General features: G+C 44.0%; 1 protein-coding gene across 1 annotated transcript in view; it reads right to left on the bottom strand.

The window, feature by feature from the left end:
- Positions 1-23,135, bottom strand: part of DOCK2 (dedicator of cytokinesis 2) — a 362,510-nt gene that overhangs the window by 200,802 nt on the left and 138,573 nt on the right. The window contains exon 27 of the mRNA XM_019741000.3: positions 12,264-12,359. Within this exon, the coding sequence (XP_019596559.3) occupies positions 12,264-12,359 (96 nt within the window). The remainder of the gene's footprint in view (positions 1-12,263; positions 12,360-23,135) is intronic.

Raw genomic sequence — 23,135 nt, 5'->3', positions numbered from 1 at the left:
CCTGGTTATGCTGACAGAAAAGCCTTCTTTCTCCTGAGCTAAATGGGCCATAATTTAATTGTTGAAATTGAGGTTGGTTCACGTAGCTCTTCCACAGAGCACACCAAGTCTGACTGCACCCAACCCCACCTGCAGAAATCCCACATGGGTGATGGGGGAGAGGAGAACTTATGTGATGCTGTCATGGTTTTTCGTGTGCTTGCTTGTTTATTTCAAGATTGGAAAAGGGTGGGGGTGGGGGGCTTCTGTAGTTAGGGTCAAAGAGAAAAAGCCAAAGCCATGGGAAGCATCAGCATCCACAAACTCTGCCCACTGACCTGTTGGGATTTCCTAGAACAGATCCCTCCCTCTTCTCTACGCACCCACCAGCTCCAAGGAAACTCCTCGGATGAACCTCAGTCCATAATCACTTATTTTTCAATAAACACTTATTGACTCCCTTCTATGTGCCAGGCAAGAAAACTACTGATACAGCCCTTGCCTCATAGAGCTTATTATGGTGGGGGGTGAGAAACAATGAGCTCATGTCCTCTTCTCAGGCGCCTCCTAGATGTCACACCTCCCTCCTTTTGACCCTCTCAGTGATGTCCTCGTTATTCTCTTGTGATGATTTTTGTCTTAAGTTACGGCTATTTCTAGTTTTCTCCCCCTTAACCCACTATATGTTGTGTCCTGAGAGTAGGAACTGCTTTCCTTACCTAGTAAGGTCTTAAGTCCCAAAGACCTTTGTTTGACTGAAATGAATACTTCATCATGAGCCCTTGTCCGTTCCACATGGACCACTGCACTGGCTTTCCAAGTCTACTTTCCATAATAGTTTTCCAGCCCCTTGGGTCCAGCCTCCTCCCAGCTGCCCGGGAATCTCTCCAAGACATACCTTTGGCCATGACATTCCCTGGCTTTTCTATCTCTAATCGCACCCCACCACCAGCCTAGAGCCTAAAATTCCTCCCACAGCAAACAAGGTTCCCTACCATCTGACTGTAGCCTAGTACGTAATAGCCTAACCTCCCACTATTCCACTTTCCCTTGTATCCATCTCCTTGCCACTTGCCAAAAAGTCAGAGGCTATTGCTCATCAGAGACTTAGCACGTGGTGTCCCCTCTACCTGGGACAGAGTCTCATTACCTATCTACCACGGGAAATAATTTTTATTTTGGTGGATTAAATGAATAGCAGCCATATTACTACTGATCGTGATAACGAAGGCTCTAGTATCTTAAAGTTACAATGGGCTATTATGAAATGACTTGCTTCCGTTATTTTATTTATTCCTCAAAAAGTCATCATGAGGTAGCTTATGATCGCCCCCCCCCCCCCCCCCATTTTCCAGTAGAATAATTGAGGCTCGGAGGGAGAGAAGTCATTTGTCAAAGTCCACAAGTATGAGGTGGTGACGGCTGAAGGTCGGCCAAACTTGGGAGCTTGAATTCTTAACTCCTCTGCTGGACAGCAAGTTACACTTTAAATGTCACCTGCTCTCTGTAACTTTTTCTGGTCATCCCCCACGCCTGCCATGGGATTGGTCACCCCGTCCAAGGACTCATGATGCTTTGTATAGGTTGCTGCTTACGTTATCTTGACATTCATTTTGTCAACCTCTCATGCTCATTTCCAGAAGGGAGCAAAGTCCGAGGGGGAGGGGGACGGGCAGAAATTGTCATCTGTACCTGTGGGACCCTGCAAGTGTGTACCACATTGCCCAAGATGCTGTAAATGCCTCGTATGTGTGTGCTGAATGAATTGGGAGAAAACATGGCGCTGAAACATTAAGAGGAAAACAGTTCAGAGTAGGCAGAGCAGAGCAAGGCCAGGAATCCTCACCACGGCCCCTGATTTTCTGCACAACGTTGAACAAGTACCTTCCCCTCCATCCCCCATCTCTGTCTTTAAAATGGAACCATCTGGCTTTCTGGCTTCAAGAGAAGTTAGCAGGTTAGAAGAGAAGTTAAATTACATACATAAAAATGCTTGACTATCCATTAATGCCTCTTTTTTTTAAAAAAAATAGTGTTTGAGGATTTTTTTCCCTGATTATGAAAGGAAAGCACAATCATTTCAGAAAAAGTGAAACTACGAAAATGTACAAATCTTCTGTCCTTTAAGTAGAAGATACCAGCATAATTTTAGCTTCAGAACATGGTCCCTGGGTCTGACCTCTGGGAGACCCAGGGCTGCTGGTCAGGGGCCACATTTCTTCCAGTCCTGACCTTCAGGGTCTCTGATAACTTTCTCGTTGTTGTATGTTCCCATAATCCTTTCTCTACATTTAAATCATAGAACTTCCTCATGTTCTTAAAAAATCATCATAAACGTTAAGGGCTGCACAAATGCATCACTGTAGGAAACTGGGTTCTGATTTTGAAGCCTCCTTTGACAGAATTGGTTTGAGTCACTTAAGATGGCCAGTGCTCTAGGCAGGGATGAGCTGGAACAGAGACTTATGGGAAAAGCCTGTTCATTTGCCGTTGTTCCAACAGGGCCTGTCCCTGGGCAGCTCCACTCCCTCAACAACATTCCCAGGGAGGGACTCTGGATGGGATTTCTCCTTCCAGTCTGGGACTCCCGCCTTTGTAGCTGACATGCGGTGGCCGATTTCATCTCCAAGGGGCTTTATTCACAGCCCAGCTGTAGCAACAGCATAATAATGCTTCACAAATTCGGGCAAGTGCCCAAGTCAGGGCCATAAAACAGCTTGTAATCTGACTCATGGCACTTGTGTCAGTAGGGAGACCACGCATGAGGGAGACCAATAACGGCTTAGTTACTGGGGGTCGAGGGTCGGCTACGTGTGAAGCCCTGGGCTGCGAGCTTTGCACATGTTTTCATTCAATCCTCGCCATGAGTTGACAGGTAATAACCATTATTAGCCCCACTTTGCAGAGAAAGGGACTGAGGAGCAGAATTGTGAAGTGAAGAGACTTCCTAGCCGTGAAAAAAGGCCCCCTCACTCCTGAGAAAAAGAGGACCCGTTCCCAGCCAGTAAAATCCTTCCAAACTCCATACCTGGTGCCCCGACTCCACAGCCCTCAGAAAGCAACGCTGGGCATGACGGTGCTGAGTCAACACCCAAATGGCAGACATTCCCAACTTCTCCAAGGAAGAGAAAAGGCTACCTCTCTTCCAGCGGCAGGAGACAGGCCAGAGAAGGCAGTGGAGTCTTACCTTTAACAACACACTTAAAATGACTCGTCTAAAATCAGATCTGCCCGGCTCTGCTCACAGAAGCCAGAAGGCGCGGAGCTACCGGGATGCAATTTCATTAGGAGGAGGACACACATCGGATGACGTCATGCATTTCCCAGTATGCACTGTTCAGTTCCCAGACTCAGGCTGTGCCTCCCCCTCTCTGGTGCTGCTGATGACAGACGCCCTAGGTGGCTCGTGGAGGCTCCTGCACAGGCACCCGCTTCTCCAAGGCTGGAGCTTGCGGTGTGTGTGACTGAGCCACGTGGGAAACTGTCATGGTGGAGGCAGCAGCAGCCATATGTGTGTCATCTAGGAGCACGCTCTCCTCACGGCAAAGGTCTGCTCGACTCGGCAACCCAAGGAGAAGGCAACAGCTGTTTTACCAAACTTAGGAACCTATAGCTCCCCTTAATTCCCATCTCTGTGGTTCGTCATGGAACATTAGGAAGGTTTGGAGAATGAAACCGGCTCTTTCATGCCCAGCCCTCAAACTTTAATTTGCCTAAGAAAATTCTACCACCCAGGGCCAGTAGAATATTTGGGGATTTTATATAAAAACAGATCCCCAAGGGAAACAAAGCCTGACATGAAACAAATCTTTTCTCATCTTATTTTTTAAATCAACATTCTTTTAAAGCCAGACATTAATTTGACTTTCAATTAGTTTGTTCTTTCCACTCCTTCAGTCCCATAGCTTGGACGAGAGCCTGCTGCCTGCCAAGCCATGGGCCTACGACAACAGGACGCAGTCCCTTTCCTCAAGGATCTCCGTCTACTGTGGTACGTTGACGGGTAAAGAGATAATTCCATTACGACAATGGTAATGCTGTAACTGGAAAATGCACAAAGAACAACGAGGTCATCACTGAAGAAAGATGATTGTGAGGATGAAAGGAGGTTTCACAGAACAGGAGATAAGGCAAGAAAGACTCCCTCTTACAATCACCTAACCAGTCCTCTCCATGTATTCCAATTTTTCATGTCATTCAAGAACTAGACCCAGTCTCATGAAATCCACCTTGATAACTGACTCTGCCCACATTCACTGTGGATTCCTTGGAAACTGAGACACTCATCCACCTTTTGCATATATTTTAGGCCAAGTACTCTTTGATATGCAATTGCCAAAATCTTTATTAAAGCAAAGCTCTGCCCGCCCCAGGACATAAGCACTGTGCACATTTCTATACCAAGAAGCAACTAAGCTACCCCAAGCTAATGAGAACACACACACACACACACACACACACACACACACACACACACACTCACACACATTTACTCTCTCTCTGTGGAATTTTCTCACCTTAATTTTACCTCAGGAAAACAATTTCACAAACATGTATAGTGAGATGCTTAAGATATGGCTTCAAGACTGGGTTTGGACTCCAGCTTTCCCCTTCCCAGGCATGTGATGTTGGACAAGTTGGTTTCGGCCCTCTGATTGCTCTTTCCTCTTTGAGAGGAGATCATAATTTTTGTCACCCTCACAAATTCTCAGCCACTGTGGGCCACTGATGCTTTCTCACCAAGAAAGATCTGCTCTAAAAGACCATATTGGCTACCGTGTGAAGAATTTTGTAAGTGACAAGAGAGGGGGCAGTGCGTCAGATTAGAAGAGGTGGCGACGGCAGCAGTGAGAAGTGGTCATGGCCAGACCCAGGGGAGTGCTACTGGTGGTAGAGAAAAGCATTTGGATTTGAGACGCCGTTCGACCTAGAAAGAACAGAACCTGGAGACAAGCTGGATGTGGAAGGAGGAGGTTCTCTTTCCCTCCAAAACTCTTTAGCATCTCCATGCCTCCATTCTGGCTTCATCTGCTGTTAAACCTGCTACATCCTAAGTACCAACGCTCAAATAAACGAAAAGTTCTTGTTCCAATTTTATAGGGTTTTGTGGTTCAATTGCTAGAACAGAGGAGGTTGATCTTAAAGTTATCATCATCATAAAACCACCAAAAATTCTGTGCTATTAATATTTTCTAGGTTTCTGGAAGTTGCAACATAGGGTCATCCCCTTACATTCCTTGATCTTGGCAGGGCAGCCACTGGTTTTAAGATAGCTCATCATTATTTTTAAAATAAATGATGCCTAAAGAACAACTTAGGTATGAATAGTACCAAAGTGCATAACGCAGTATGCTATTTAAGAGTGGGGACGCTAGCGACCGTACTGCCTGGGTTCAAATCCTAGTTCTTCCATTAGCCACTTGTGTGATTATAGGCAAGTTACATGACCTCACTGTGTCTCACGTACCTCATACATGAAATGTGAGTACCTGATGCAGGTAAACTGACGTACTTAAGGTGCTTTGCTTTCTGCCTGGAACATAGGATATCTGCTCAATAAACCATAGCTTTATGATAAATACTGCTTTTTAACAAGGTGTGGGTTGCTGAGTGAAGGTAAAGAGTCCAGCGACCACTTCCGGCGGGGAACTCCCCCTCCTCATGTGCCAGGCTGTCCTCACCCCTGCTCTCGGTGAGATAGGGTTGGGTGGAGTCGGCACTCACTATCTGGTTGTGGCCCCTGCACGAGGCCTCCTAGAGTCTGTGGTTCCATCTGCAGCAGAGAGTGGTCACGTAGGCGTCAGGCCATTTGCCATTTGTAAAGGGAAGTCAGAGCTTTGCAACTCTGGCTGTCTGACGGCTTGGGCATTTCCTGGAGTCTTCAGTGCTACTGTGAGGTGAAGCAGTGGAGGATGGGGTGACTGCCACTATTTTTTCCTTTTTTGAACAAAGTGTTCTGAATTTTTGCAGCTGGCAGAATGCCAACTGTATTTACCTTTATTTAATCACTCAATAGATTTCTCTGCGCAAACCAGGGTAATTAGGCCCAAAATATATCACCCAGAGGCTTATTTTAACTACCCGAAATAAACGCTCAATCCCAATTTCAACAAAATTACCAGATCGTTTCCCTTCTAACAACTTCTGGCAGTGGATGCATTCCCTGGTGGGTGGTCCCAGTGAGGCTGTTGGTCCCCAGCCCTAGGGAGCCCAGAAGCAGGGGACAGCCTTCTCTAGAACAGGGCACATTGGCCAGCGAGGGTCCCCTGAGTCGCCTCTCACCCGCACCAACAGCCTGGAAATGCTTCCTCCATTGCTCCGAGACCTACGGGACAGCACAACATACACACGCCAGGGTTCGTTCCCTCCTTGATGCTGGTGTGTAACCTTGGCCATGATGCTCAGTCTATTCTCTTGAACAGTGAAAGACGATGGCAGTTACCTGTGAGAACGCAAAGATGTGCTCCACCACGTGGTAAGGATTTTCAGTCCAACTTTCTTTTTTTTTTTTTTATATTTTAACATCTCCAAAGATTACAATCAATGCAATAATAAACTACCGTGTTACCGTTTAATTGGTAGCATGTTCTCTTTCGTTGGGCACATAAAATTATGGTGCATCTTACATTTGATAAAATATGACATGTGATATGTAGAAACCATTCCCTGGTAAAATGTAAACTCTCAGATTATTGGTATTTCCTGTTATGCTCCTGCCCTTACACCACAGGCTTCTTAAAGGAACGGAGACTACGTAGAAGAGACTATTGGTTATACAAGAGCTTTCGGACGGGGCCAGAAAAACACCATGATTTCAGTCAATACATAGTATTTGCAAATATCTTGGACACATCACTGTTCTCCAGTCTTATGCCTAACACACACCACTAATCAATCAGCATTTCTTCCCAACGAGCCAAGTTGTAGCCTCTGACTCTTTCTCAACACAGTATGACAGGCAGTTAATAGCAATCCACCAGAGTTGGCACATGGAGCAAAATCTATTTTCTGCCCCTGACTCAGGAGCTTGGGAGACAGAGAAACAGAATGGGCATTGGCCATGAAAATCTTAGATATACGAAACAAATCTCAAAAATTATGGAGTCCGTCGCACAAAAGAAATCAAGGTCTAAGAGGTGAAATCTGCATAGTCACAGAGTCAACTCTGCAGGATGAGTGTGGAGCTTTTCTCCTGGTCTCCCTCATCCAACATGTCCTTTCTACCAACGCTTTCTCAGCGTCAGAGTCAGACTGCTTGGTAACTGAAGTAAACAAGCAGATAGATTGGACTCTGGCAAAGACAGGAAGAGAGGGCAGCAGCCATGTAAAAGTGTTTTGCTTTTTGTTTTTGTAACATTTCCTCTTGCTCATTTGTCACCATAAACACCTCATTGTTCAGGCAGGCAATCTACAGAAAAAAACGCAGGAATGGTTATTTCCAGCAAATGATAATTACAACGTGCTGTGTGCAAGAAGCAATCCATCCTACTTCTATGGTTCTTGTAAGTTTAATAGCTAACACCTTTTATTGCAATGTTCCCACTCCTAGAAATAAGAAGAAAGAATGTCACTATTTAATCTGACATAGTGACATGAGAGAGACCAGCTGCCCCATTCCCTCTTGAGGCTTTCTCAGGATTTTGGAAGTACTAGATGTGTCTGGTGTTTGCCGTAAATATTGGTCGTTTAATATTCCCAAGCAATGGAAAGTAACCAATAAAAATCATATCTAGAAAATTAAAAGTGACAGGTTGGAATGGGGAATCTCTCCTCCTTGTCAAATTTCAATTTGAAATTAAATTGGGGCCTTCAGCACTAAGACAGGGACCCCTGACCTCTGAGTAATTACTTTCCAACATCATTTTCTTTAATTTGGAGGAGCTAGTTCTATTCTAAGGTTTGCTGGAAAGGCCCATTTTGTGAAAATGAAGCTGTATCTGAAGAAACGCCTGTTTCTTTCTTCCTTCTAGTCCAGGCACAGCCCTGCCCCTACTCAAGTATGCTTGCTGCCCACCTCTATCTCTCCTCACACAATGTTCTCACTCTTGTAATTACACTCGCAAACTCAAGAGTCACTGAGACTGATGACACAGCTTCCACTCAGAACCTCTGCAAGTTTCCTGGAATCAGCCCAGGGGGCAGGGACAGTCTGAAGAGGCGAGTCCTTACCATTGATTGCCACACTCCCTGAGAGGTGGGCTCCCGGTATTTAGAAACAAGCATTTGTAGAAGAAGGAAAAGCAATCTGAACGGAGGGAAAAGCACATCATACGAAGGTCTGATACAGCATAGCATGTTCGCGAGTATTTCACTCATTCATTATCTCAACAAACATTTGCTGAGTACTCACAGTGTGCTTCTGGTGTTGAGGATAAAAGAATGAGTAAAACGTGTCCGGGCCCTCAAGGGAGGCCACAGAATGCACGGGCCGTGGAGGAGAAAACTAGAAAGTCACCTTACAGGGCCTGACTACAATGAGCCTGATGGCCGAGAGCATACGGGGGCTGTGAGAGCTGATGGGGAAGCCGGGCGGGGAGGGACAGAGGCCAGCGGTGCTGAAACAGCAGGACTTAGTGCGTGATTTAAAGTGGCAGGTGAGTGAGAGAGCGGGGTTAACAGGGGTGAGTACCATAAACTGAGATCGTGATTGCAGGGAGAGAGATTGTGGGGTGGGCTCCAGGGTCTGGGGATTAGTTGGGCTTTTTGGGACCCAGTGAATTTGAGATACTTGAGACAGCCCATTGGAGAACACCATGGTTTTCTTACGGGCACAGACCATACCTAACCCAGTTCCGAGCCTTTGTGCTGAGTATATAAGAAGTTCTCATAAAATACCCAATAAATAAATAAGTGAATATTACGTATAAAACCACGTGTGCAAATGCTTCTCCGTATCATTTCATTTAATTCTCACAGCAACATGATAGGGAAGGTCCCCTGCAGATATTTTTTACAGATAGGTCCAAACCTCAAAAGTCTTAGGTATAAGAGAAGAGTCACGCATGGAAAAATGACTCAAAAAATGACTCAAAAAAAAGGGACAGAGCACGAGGACAGATGCTCAATATCATTAGCTCATTAGTCCTCAGGGAAATGCAAATTAAACCCACAAGGAGATACCATTAGAATCGTTATAAAGCTAAGGACTCACAACACAAGTGTTTGTGAGGATGAAGATAAACTGGAACACTCACATCTAGCTGGTGGGAACATAAATGGAATAGCCACTGTGGAACACAGTTTGGCAGTTTCTTATAAAGTTAGACACACACACACTTGCCACATGCCCCAGCAATTCCACTCCTCAGCTTCCACCCGAGAGCAATTAAAATACGCTCACATAAAATCTGTGTGTGAATGTTCGTAGCAGCATTATTTATAACAGTCAAAAGTTAGAAAACAATTCAACAATTCATCTGTCAACTAGTAAATGGATAAACAAAATATGGCATAGTCATACAATATAATACTACCAAGCAATACAAAGGAATTAAGTATACATCCTAAAATATGAATGCACTTCCAAATATTATGCTAAGAGAAAAAGACACCAAAGAGCTCAAGAGTGATTTCACGTATATGAAGTTTCCAGAAAAGGCAAATCTACAGAGCTGGAAAGCAGATTAGTGATTGTGTAGGCCTGGGGGTGGGGAGGCTGGGGATGGGCTAGAGAATGGCCGCCAGTGGAACTCTGGGAGATGAAGGGAGTGCTCTAAACTGAATTACGGCGATAACTGCATACATTTACTAAAACTCATCACTACATTTCAAAGTAGGTAATTTATACTTCAATAAAATTATTATTATTATTATCATTATCATTATTATTTAAAAAGAGAGCTGTATGATTTAGAAGAGGGGGCAGGTTGAGAATTCCGACCAAGTTGGGGAGATTTGGGGCGGCTTCATACGGAAATGCATTTGGACTGGACCTTGAAGACTAGGTAGGATTTCAACAGATTCACATGGTCTACAAAGGAACGCCAGATAAAGAAAGCAGCACAAAAGTGACAACGAGCCAGGCATGTTTGGGCAATATCCAGACATCCATTGTGGCTGAATACTTGGATGGAGAAAAGCAAACGAAAGGGGAAAATTTGGTTGTGGCCAGATGACAGAAGCAGAAATGAGTAGGCTAATGCATTTATGATTTAATTTGGTAGACAGTGGGGAGCCACGGAACATTCTAGAGTAGGGGAGTGTCCTGGCAAAGATTAGCGGTGCAGCAGTGAGGAGTGTGTGTTGGAGGGACAAGCAGCCAGGCGGGGCCTCCAATGCAAGGCTCAGAGAACTGGCCACAGTGAAGGAGGGCCAGACTGTGGCCACCTGCCTGTGTCGATAATGCAAAGGGACAGAGAAACCGATTGTACCCGACAGAAAGGAAAATAATGAGACACCAGTTATTTGGTGCTGTCTGTGATCTAGGCACTGTTTTAAAGAATCACTTCTAAAGCAGAGACGGAGAGTTAAGAGCCTGCTATATACAGAATGAACCAAATGGACTGATGATCATCTTTAGATCTGGCTCCAAAGAGAATGAAAAAAGATGAGAGAACTCCTGAGATGCTTATCGAAGGCGTGTTGTGGGAACCACAGATATGGCAGCTTGTAACTGAATAAAAAATGGTGATTCTACTAAGGTGGTAGGATGGGAAGTGAGACAGATGACGGAGACCAATGTACGTGGCTGTCTGCCCCAGAAAGGCAGGAGTGGCTGGCCCTGCAGGCGCTCTCTGTGACGTCCTCACTCCTTTCAATGTAAACTAACATACATGATGTACACGTGTTGACATGAGTAGACAGAACCCAATGGGTATAAAGAAGGCTGTTATTGCTTCCAGGGATCAAGCCCTTGCCCAGCCGCTGTTGGATAACACTCAGCACCTAACGCCCTGTGTCCGTCCATGAAGCAGGACTAGAGCGTGTCAACAATCAGCATGTGCCTTTCAATTAGCTGCCAAAACTTAATTACCAGGAGATGTCACGCAAAACATGTGGATTTTCAGCTTCTCTTGAGAAGTTGGGAATTCTGGCAACTCTGTGGCCCAGTCCCACATGTCATCAGAGCTGAGTAGCACTTGTCCTCTTTAAACATTAGAGTCCCTGCCTGGCATACTTTATTCATTCATTCAACATACATTTATCAAGCACCCACTATATGCCAGGCACAGTTGTAGGGACTGGAGATACAAATGAACAAAGACCAAATTCCTTACATTCTGGAGCTCATATTCTTACAAGGAGAGCCAGACAATAAATAAATAAAGGGAATATACATATATCCCTATTATATATATTCTGCATTTCAGGTGGTGATAAGACCTAAGAAATGTAAAGAAGTAAGGTGCAGAGCTTGAAAGAGGATGGAGAGACACTAGGTATTATAGACAGGGTGTTTGGGGCAGGGGAGCCTCTCTGATTAGGTGACACTGAGCCCAAATCTGATTAACATGAGGGAATAAGCCCTCAGACCTGAGGGAGAGATAGGCCAAATCAAAGAAATGGCAAATGGAATCATGTTTTAAATGTGAGAGGAACACATAAAGGAATGAGCAAGGGGTAGAGGGCATTTCAGGCCCTAGGGACAGTTTAGATTTTATTCTGAGATGGGAAACCACTGGTGAGTTTGAGCAAAAAGGGGACATGATGGGACATACTCATTTATGTTGGTGACAGGCCCCTGTAAGCATTAGAGTTTTGGGTCCTCAGTTTAAAGCAAAGTGGACAAAGGTTAAAAGACTAGAGTTGGGCTCTGTGTCTAGAGAGAGACAATAATCAGACTATGGGGCAGGAAACTCCTGATAGTCAGAGTATAGTGTTGGCACAGATGAATAACCCAAAACAGCAGTGATCTTGAATTAACTGACATCTATGGTAAAAGTTAATACACAATGAAGCCACTTAGAAAGCCAAGCTCACAGGATGCTGAGACTGAGTACTGTTTGACTGTAGGCCAGAAGAAAAAGTGCCTGGTGGATGTGACTGTAGAACGTTCTAGCTGGCCCACTTACAAAGAGTTTCTCTCACTTCTCCTTCTTCACCAGCGACATTCCATCCCCACTGGTACACTCAACTTGGTAGACAGGCCTAAGTTCTGTTTCATTTCAGCAACTTGAGTTAACTCTCATGTTCTCCCAACTCAGACAGGACAAACTTTGACCCTGGTCCTCTAAAACAAAGCAGTGATCGGCGCTTGGTGTGCAACATGATCTGGTGTTCCGCAAAATCAATTCCTCGACCTTGAACAGTTTGAAATGTTTGACAAAAGGAAGAGACCTACTCACAATCAGAGTGTGATCCCGCCCCATCGTGATGACTGTCCGGTTCACCGTGCGAAGAAGCTGGACCATGATTTCTTGGATGTGATGGTAGGTATAGGCCTGTAACACAATCAGAGACATCTGTGTGACAACACGGACAGTGTATCTACACATCTCTTCCAAAGGACATACAACAGTGCTCAGACGTGGCATACACCAAGATCACCACCAGCACCACAACCACCATCATTGCCACCACCACCACCACCACCACCACCATCACTACCACCACCACCACCACCACCACCACCACCACCACCACCAGCATTACCAGCACTGCCACCACCATCATAATCACCACCATCACCACCACCACCAGCACCACCACCACCACCAGCACCACCACCACCAGCACCACCACCAGCACCACCACCACCAGCACCGCCACCATCATAATCACCAGCACCACCAGCACCACCAGCACCACCAGCACCGCCACAATCATAATCACCATCATAATCACCAGCACCACCAGCACCACCAGCACCACCACCACCACCAGCACCGCCACCACCAGCACCACCATCACCAGTGCCAAATCATCATCATCATAGTCGTTGTCATCATATCTCTATCACCATCACCACATGGCATTGGGTACCAGGAATTTCATTAACCATCTTAAATATAAGTTAGTGATTAAAAGCTTAAGCTCTGTAATCAGAAACTTTGGACCTAAAATACTAACTCTGTCAAGAATTATTGTGCGACATTGGCTCAGTGACTTTTGTGCATGTTGGTTTCTTCATCTGTGTAACAGTCGGGTCTAACCTGGAATAAGGACAGAATGTAATGCAGGGACCTGGTTATACAAATGATGAAGAAGCTGAAACACCAAACAAGGTCACCTAGAGATTAGCAAAAGCAGGAAGCCACTATCCCCACTAGGCTGGAGGGACAAATAGAGCCAGCGTTTCTGGAGCCAGAGGCTGGGGTTATGTGCTGGGAAGTATAACCACGAGTTTGTGCAGTAGAAGCTGCATGACCCACCGTGGGGGAAATTCGTGGTGAGCCAGGCTGTGACCTTCACAGGGTTCTGCCCACTTTAAATACAAGGCCCTGAACCTTAGGTAGGACTTGCCAATGCTTTTTGAGTATCTGCTGTGATAGGCAAGGGTTTCGCACATCTTCACCTACCTTCTCAGATCCTTTTAGTGGCATAGCCTTGCACTGAGTTTCATCCATGCATACCTGGGAGGGTGGTCATGACCAAGTGGAAAAGCTCTGGGATTTTAAATTTAGCAACTCTGGGTCTGAGTGGCAACTCTGTGCTTGCCCTGTGTGACTTCACTTATCACTTAACCTTTCTGAGCCCCATCTTCCTCATCTATAAAATGTGGACGCTTTTCTCACCAGTCTCTCAAGGTTGATATGAACATGAAAGTGACACATGCAATTCTGGAAAAACGCACGTGCCTAATTCCATTGCAGGAGATTCTGTGGGTCTGAAATAGAGCCTGAGCATCTGAATTTCTGAATTTCATGAGGCTTATTCTGATGAATGGGAACCATACACTGTGAAGCTCTGCAGATAGAGACTCAAGTTTGGGACCAACAGTCTGTGTCTCCAGGACCTAGACAGAGCCTGACATAATGAAAGTGCTAAATAAACGGTGGCTGGAAAAGTGGGTGACTACTCACACATTCATAGCCCCTTATTAAACTTTGCTGCTTTCAACTTAATTGTGGTTTGTCTCTTAATGTAACCCATGAAAAGAAAACAGATTTATAGGATAAAAAAAAAAAAAAAGAAAAAAAGCTGTGCGTATTAAAACTGTCCTCCCTTCCCAACATGCTTTCAATGATTCTTGACATTCAAAGATGAATAGCCCAGCGCTTCCTTTCTCTCTCTGTCCCAGACCCACTTCTTCTGCACTTTGGCTAATCCCCAATATTCCGGCCCCGTGGTGCTCACCTGCAGAAACTCTGTCACCAGGGCTCCTGTCAGAGCATATTTTATAGAAACAGGTTCTCATGCTCCATCAAGCCCAGCCAGACCTCAGCCTCTTGCTAGACAGGAGCTCCCCCACTACCCCGCCTGCTCCCCATACCTGGTGTTTTCCTCCTTAGGGGCGGTAGAGAACATATCCCTTTACTTCTTGGCTGTAGGAGAGCCTCTCGCCTGACTTCCTTTTATCCTTTATTTCTTCAAGCTTTCTTTACTGACTTACAATCTCCTATTTTTTTGCACTATGTGAATATAATGCTCATGGGAATAACAAAAATAGCTAACATTTTTTTGACTGCTTACTAAATGCCTGGCATCCTACGAAACACTTTACTTCATCTCACAAAGAAATGGCCAATATTATGATCTTCGTTGTTCAGATGAGAAAACTGAAGCTCAGAGAAGTTAAGTAACTTGTCCAGGGTCACCCAGCTAGAACGTCAAAGAAAAAGATTCAAACCCAGCAGTCTGGCTCCAGAGCCTGCTCCTTGTCCAAACTCACCCAGGCAGCCTGGAATACGAACATAGATCTCTGATTGCTATTTGGGGGCCTTGTCAGCCTCTTTCCATCTTTCAAGATGGATAGAAACCCCACCCTCAATTGGGCCAACTTCTAACTGCCTTCAGTGACTTCTGATCTTTCCTTTCCCTTTTAGAAAATTTCAGTGGTATGTATTCATGACTCCCATATCTTCTCTGCATTCCTTTGGAATTTCATCAACGTAAACCCACAGCCAATTTATATAATAGTTTCCCTTTGATGTTATTTTTTTCCCCTCGTGTTGCATCTCTTTCTTTACCAATAGAGATAATAAAACCCCTTTTCTCTTGACCTCTTGCCTGCCCCCTGCTTCTTTTTAATAGCTACTTCTTCTTCATCCAAAGAGCAGCAATTAGACTGCTCAGGAAGTTTGGCATTCAAAAGTGGAAAACTGTCATCAAATTCAATTCATTTCACTGTGAAAGCTCCCAATGAGGACGGTGGTATAGCACAGTGTTTTGGGATCAGACTTGAGTTTGAATCTCAATTCTGCTCATTTCAGCAGCGTGACCTTGGATGAATTACTTTTCCTTTCTGAATTTCGGTATCTATATTATAAAAGGTGGCAAACAACAGAAACCTCAAAGTCCTGGTTTGAGCACTATATAAGGGGATGCAGGTAAAGCCTCCGACACTAAGGCTGGGCACACAGTAGGTCTTCAGTAAGCAGAGACTGCAACTCACATTCCCGTTGGTCTGCAGTAGCACTCTGCCCAAGCTTGCAGATTCCCAGCACGTAGAAGAAAGTGCAGTAAAAGGCAATGCATAATCTAAACTCTGGATGATATCGAGATGTCACCCAAAGAATGTATAGTGTATATGCAAATGGAAAGCTTTCAAGATGATAAACCTGTGCTAAGCAATAAAAATGCAGCCACAAATCACCCACTGTTAATTGCTCCAGTGCCAGGCGAGTGGAGGGAATCTCTAGGAAAGTGTCTTCCGGGCTCAAACTAAACGGTGGCTTGTAATTGAAATGACAAAGTCAGTCTTCCCATTACGGCCCTGGCAAAGAAATTAATCCATCCAACCTAAACACACTGCAAATAGTAGTGATTTTTTTCTTTCAATAATTATAGGCTGTGATACCGGGAAGGAACATGGAGTCCTTTGTTTAAATGAAATCTTATGCATAAGCCCAATATACAACCAAGTAGAATGAGAGGTGAAAGTGGGGTGGTGATAGGGGGTCAAGTCCTATCTTCCTGGCTCACCCTAGGCCCTATGCCAGCCCTAGGACTTTGTAGAATGCAATTCAAAACTACCGATTTGCCACAGTATTTCCAGAATAATAATAGAGCATACCATCTATGAGATGATTTTAAGTAATAATACACAGAGATGGCATTTCACAACATTGAATATAATTACGAGAAAGGTGTCCCTTTTTTTGTTTTTCTTTCAAGCCTTCTGATGACACCACGTAGAAAAATCTCCCTTTGGTGCTAATATGTCTTTACCACTTCTGTAGCTCATATAAAACTCCTTTTTCACAGAGGGAAATTCTCAGGTCAGAGAAGATAGTGGACAAAAGCATCCTGTTAGAACTTACTAATGTTGCCTTATGTGTTTGTTTTTAAAGCTGTATGTATATGGCAAGTGTTCAGGAGAAAGATACAAACTTAGAAATAAAGCAAAATGCATGATTTTTTAATACAGCAACTGTGATAAACCCAACTGGGGGAGAGGCAGTCCTCTTACTCTCTCCAGAAATATAATTTTGCTTTATAAAGCATCCACAACTGACTAGAAAGCAGAAATATTATAGCCCTGCGAAGTCAGGGGTTAACTTGTAGAAAAATGATTAAGTGTGACATTTGCTGGTTTGCTAAAGATTACAGCTTTATTGCTGTGTAGAAATTATGCTCGTCTTATATTTAAGGACAATTTTATATAAGCATCTCTCTCCCAAAACTCAAGATTCTTAAATGATTCTGGTTGGCTTTTTTCCCACTTCAAAAAATAAAACTTTGAAATGTGTTCACTGTCTAATTACCTAAGATGATATAATTAACCATTTGAGAGTTGTACTTTTACACAACTGATGCTAACTACTGACGGGAATGATATTAACTTTTGTTTGTTTTTATCAAAGTTACTGATGTATATTGTTTAGAAACATTCTCTAAGGTTCATTAAAAAAAATAGTAATAATAACAAAAACAGCAGTCCCTCAAGTTCCCCTCACCAGCGGAACTTCTTTACTTCTTTTAGCTTATGTAGTTGTTATTTTGGTATTTATGACCATGTGGCCAAAAATATGTATGTATTACCCCTTTTTTTAACCAAATTTGCTTACTTTTTGGCATTATCTATTAACTCTCCACCATGAAAGGCAAGGATTTCACTCTCGTTCCTCCCCCTGCCCCACTAGACACCTGTATTCTTCCCATGTCTTCTTCTTCCCACACAGTTATAGTATAATTTTGGTTTGATCAATATTAGTGTTTAAAATATTTTGATGTGTAAATGTCATTCCCGTTCAAGTTGTAAACTATGATAAATTCCCATTTCTTATACAACTTTTCATTTTCCAAAAGGAAAACAAGTGATCTGGAAACAAAATCAGAGATTCCTTTTAGTTCTCTGATTATCTGTTTTTCATGCTGTCTTTTCCCTGATTCATGATGGCCTCTTCTCCTATTTTTCAAAATTCTCGCTGCATATTTGAAAAGTTCGCTTTGCTGTGCAGAGTCTCTGTCTCCTCCACGCTGCTTCTCTTCATGTTAGAGCTTTTTCCTTAGTTCTCTGTAACCCATGGTGGTATATTCACATTTCAGTGTGGGCGACTCTTATGCTGGCTACTAACTCTGAGCAAGTGAGTAGAGCGTGTGGTCTGTGAGCTTCACCGCAGGGTGAGCTGGTCAGAGAGACTCAAATATCCACATACACAAGTCTTTCTTCTTGGGCTGGTTGGATTCCACAGACAGGAATTCTCTGATCTCTGGTCTGAAAGGTTACAGCCTGGCTGTCAGCATGCTAGGAGCTAAGTGGGAGGCAAGTGCCCCACTTTTGTTTGCTTTATCAAACAATTTTGTTTGCCTTATCAAACAAAATTATCGTGCCCTCCCTAGAGGCTTCAGCTTCTAAGACATACATGAGTATTTTGATTGAAACCTTGTTTTGAGGATGGTATGGCTGCCCTCAACTGTGCCTCATGTCTCCTAGTTCAGATGTCCTCTGTCGTGTCCTCTTTCTAGAATAAACCTCCAGTGACCCCGCTGCACAGTCAGGCTGCTTCTTTCCTTCACCCCCTGCTCCAGGGGCCCCTGCTACGACCATTTCCTGTCACTGTCCAGGAATCTTTGCTTTAGATTAGATGAGATTTCAGCTTTCCCCACTGCTGGTTTATGAATCACTCTTCCTGGGTCTACTAAATCATTTAGTACTTTTCCATATATCTACTTTCCTTTCACGAAACTCCCTTTACTGTTTTGTTTTCAGTAGGTTTTTAAAAGGGAGCAAAATATGTGACTATGTTCAATCTATCATCTTTACAGGGATTTGTGCCCTAAATTTTCCTGTTTAAATGTTCATATAAGTGAGCTCATTTAATTAGAAATGATCAAAGTACAGGTGATAATGTTAACGGACAAACATATGATTGTGTTAGGCAAATGTTAGGTTTGAAAAGAGTTCTGGTGTTAACCCTAATTTTACAGAAAGCAACAGGGAAGGGGGGCAGGGAGGGTTGCACAAGGTCATGTGACCAGTGACAAGTAATGTCCTCAGAGCTGAATGGAAAACCAGTGCTGGAGAGCAATCCCTGGCCGGCTGTGCCCCCCACTCCAGCACAGAGGCAGCCTGGGGACGTGGGTTTATGCCAAGGACAATCCCAGCCCCTCCACTGCTTTATCTTTGGCCTTTTCAGCACTAATATGAAGATCACAAGGTCACAGCTACAGATGAAATCCAAAGACATTTTTTTTTTTCTTCACAAAGAGAAATAAAGCCTTTTCTGATCATGAAAACAACTGCAATCCATGGTCGCTACTATTTTTCTCTGCTCTGTGTTCCTATATAAGAGGTCTTTTCAACTTTTTTATTTATTTCGAAGGCACCACACTCACCCAGAAAGAAAATATCCTGACTTTCGAAGGATAGTAACGGTTATCATCTAAAGCAGAGTTACCCTCTCTTTCTTTAGCCCGTCAAGGTAATGTGATTTTTTTCATGCGTTGTAGGCTTAACACTGTTTGCTTTCCTCCCATATGAACCGGCTTGTGTCCTGAAAGACGTGAGTTTACTGTGCAACAGCTCATTGTGTGAAGCAACCCACAGAGGCAGCCAGACTCAGAGAAGTGGGAGTCAGAGATCAGTGAGGAAGGGCGGGGGCTTTGCCACACCCTGTCATCTCCTACGCACTGGGCAGGCCTCCCCCCCACCGCTCACCCCCCATTTCCCAGGCAGGACTTGGGAAATACCTTCATGTGTTCAGGGACGTCTTTACCTTCTCTAGAAGGGGAGAGTTTGCATCGGTAACAGAAGGATACGATAAATGGAAAAGAAGATGGGGCTCCTCATTCTGACACTGCTGTTCCCTACCAATCGGGGGGGGGGGGGTCATACTCTATGTTAAGAGCTATGCATATAGACTTAGTATCTATTATCATTTAATGTTTTAAAGATCCCTTTGAAGCCCCTGATGGGAAGTATGAGGGTCTGAGAGACGTGGAGTAACTTGCCGAGGAATTATCTCCTCACAGGTGGCCAAGCCTGAACCCAAGCTCAAGTCTGTCTCTAATTCCATGTTCTTTCCAGGATACAAGGTGTGGGGTGGTGCCAGGAAGTGGGTTGTTCTTTAGACATGCCACTCCTGTATTATAAAAATCCAGAGTCTCTCCTTGCACAGAGCTTATGGAGCTACCACCAACGATGCTCCGGCCTTAGGCCGACCACTTTTACCTCTCTGAGCCTCAATTTCACCCCGATAGCAGCCATAATGGTGCCCAATATATCAGAATTGTTTTGAGAATCTGTAGCTGGCTCTGACACTGACAGCTAATATTTTTTGAGCTTTTACTACATGTTAAGTTCTCTTCTAAGTACTTTCCATACAATAACTTAAGGGATCCCGAAAGCACCTACGAAATGAGAGGAATACTCTCTCCCCAGCTTGACAGATGAGAAACCGGAGGCTCTGGCTGTGATTACACACCATGTTCAAGCTGTGATCCAATCCAGCCCAGGCCTGTCTGACTGCAAGGTCCAGGCTTCTAACAGCCACCATCTCCACCTTTTAGGATCACGGAAAACAACAGACGTGGCAGTCCTTCATAGGTGATAGATCTTTCTGGAAATGTATCCAAAGTAAACAATAAGGCAGACATTTGTGTGCACAGCTGCTTATGGCATATCGTCTTGTTTATAATGTCCAAATGTAGCAAGCAAGATAAATGTCCCCAAATCGGGGATCCTATTGTATAAATGATGGGCTTATCCATCCAATGCAGTGGGAGAGGGTAGGTATGTCTTGATCTGGAAAGATACACTTAATATACTCAGGAAAAAGAGACTACAGGCCACCATGTATAATACAATCCCATTTATGTTTTTGAAAAATATTGTCCTATGTCCCAAAATCTGGAAAAATGTCTGACGAACGATTCACAATGCTATCCCTGTGCAGGGGGAGGAGGGAGAGATGTGAGGTTAAAGGGATCACTTTACTTGCTATGATTTGTTGCAAATGTTCACCATAATCATGCATAATAAAGAAAACAGAACTGTTTCCCGATTGGAAAAAATGACAGTCGCCACAGCTAAGGAATCATACTCACAGGGGGCTGACTGGGTCCACACAGGTGACTGGGAGTGGCACAGGCAGCCCCGGGTTAGGTGTGAGGGGGTAGTCCCTCCCTGGGACACCCCGCCCCATGCTGGGGTGGCCGGGGACCCTTGGTGCTCACAAGATGGAGTGCTGTTGTCAACGGACAGAAGAGCACTACAAAGTAACCTGTGCTAACACTTTTTAAAAAAGGCACAACTATGAAATATTTTATTCCATTTATCAAATGCTTTTAACTTCCATTTGCAGGTGGAAAAAAAAATCTACTTAAAGCAACCAGGAAAAACATAACAAAACCATCGCCTGCAACAACCACAAAAAATCCAATTGTGCTTAGAGAGAAATGTTGCTTTTGTTCAGATCCTATAAGTTGCTTTGTGGGGGCTTTTATTAAAATATACTGGAACCTCCAGCTTGCAGCCTAGAGCAGAAAAAAATATTAAACCTCCCAAGTTCTGTGAGTCCTAATGCTGATGAATGGTGACTGGTTGCAGCCACTTAGGAGATGTGCCTCGGAGGTGTCTATTTTTTGTGTTTTGTTCTTCAAAACCGGAGGAGTCTATGGGACTGTGCAAGGAGAAATGGATAAACAGCAGCTGACATTTGCTGAATTCTTACTATGCGCTGGGCAATGGGCTGTGTGCTTTGTAAGTATTACCCCAATGCATCCTGGGAAAACTCTGGGGATAAGTATTACCCTATTTTAAGATATGAAATAAGATCCGTTCTAATTATTATTACCATTCAATGTTAATGAGCAGTTCCTATATGACAGATGCTATAATAAATGTTTTACGTGCACCATGCCATGTAGGTCACAGAATAATCTTATCAGTCTGCCACCCTGGTTCTCCCCGTGCTACAAATGAGGAAATGCTGAGGTTTCTGTCACTCGACCAAAGTGATAGAACTGTAGGTGATAATGCAGCTGGATGTGAGTCTGTGTCTTCTTGGTTGCAGGGTGCATGTATTGTGTACATAGCTATTTATAGCCATTCTGTATTATTTGTAATATCCAAATGTAGCAAGCGAGATAAATGCCCCAAACGGCCCTGCAGCAATGGGCTCCCTTAAGGTTTCCACTGCAGTAATGGGGATCTGTGAACTATGGGTAATATCTCAGAAACTGAGAAACTGTACACTCACCCCTCTTCAATACTACCACGTAAGGGTAGGCTAATTACAATGTCAAGATCCCTTGTTTGAATGAGAACAAGAGAAATTCCAAGTAGGGACCCTGTTTAACCGTTGCTAGTCAGAACATTTTGGATGGTGTTTAGACATTGTTACTTTTTTAAAAGTGTAAACAAATGACTTAGTGTTTAGTACATGCTGCTTGTTTGGGAAACAATATATTTCAAAACACGCAGCAGCAATGGGCATACGGTAAGAAATGGTGGTGAACACTCCCTAGTGATGAAATCCTTTGCTACAATTTATCCAGAAAGCCATTCAAAATATGGCTTCCGTCCCTCCATGCCCTGACTTCTCCACGAGCTTCTGCTGTCCCTCCATTACTGCCCTCCTCTCTCTCCCAGTCCACTGGTGGCCCAGAGTTTCTCCTGTTTTCCTTTGTTTCCTTTTGCTTTATGCCTCTGCTTTATCACTGGGCTTCATCTCCAATCCTGGGGTGACTTCAGCACAGAAGGTTAGGGTACCTCTAAGGATCAGCCTAATTCTCCCTCACCCCAAATGACTTCCCAAATATGCCTCCAACTGTTTATTGATATCTGAAGTTCCATGGATAGAATATCATTCTTTGACTTAAGGCTAATTCTCTCCTGTTAAAATGCCTGGCGCATAGTAAGAATTCAGCAAATGTCAGCTGCTGTTTATCCATTTCTCCTTACACAGTCCCATAGACTCCTCCTGTTTTGAAGAAGAAAACACAAAAATTAGACACCTCCGAGGCACACCTCAGAGGAGAGCCCAAAAACATCAGACTTCCAGCTCCTCTGAGGTAAGTGTCATAACATATCTGCTTCTGCCTGACCCTCTTTCCCTGCTGAACAAATAGACTGAGAATCATCTGTGAGTGCCTCCACGAAAGGGATTAGATCTGCGTCATTATTTCAGGTTCAACATCTAGCACCATAAGCATTTTTATTCAGGGGATGTAGAGTTCATTGAATTAATTAATTAGAAAAGCTAAGACTGGGTGTCAGCTAACTGTTGCAGAGAGTAAGGACAGAGGCTCAGATGAGGGATGGAATCAGAATCTGGAAACGTCTGAGCACAGACTTCCTCGACTGTACTGGCAACAGCACTTGACCCCACACAAATGACTAAGAGGTTTGTAGACAGGGGAAAGAAGGAAGAGAAAACAGTCTTCTAGTCTCCTTCCCACAGTGAAAATACCCCTAATCATCAAGCCGTCTCCCAGAGAAAGAACAGACATCAGACAGCTCACTCACTGAGTGATGGTTGATCTAGTTTCCTCAGCAGGGTCTCCCCATTTCAAAACTCTACTGTCCTTTTTTTCTTTGTTTGGACTCTTTCCCCACAATCACTTCCGAGTCAGGCAGGCACAAGACTAAGTTCAGAGACATATCTCATATC

Source organism: Rhinolophus sinicus, chromosome 5, assembly GCF_057876585.1.
Source record: "Rhinolophus sinicus isolate RSI-liver-muscle chromosome 5, RSI-T2T, whole genome shotgun sequence".
Lineage (NCBI taxonomy): Eukaryota > Metazoa > Chordata > Mammalia > Chiroptera > Rhinolophidae > Rhinolophus > Rhinolophus sinicus.
Note: the sequence above shows the minus strand (reverse complement) of the source record. Positions and strands in the feature narration are given on the sequence as shown.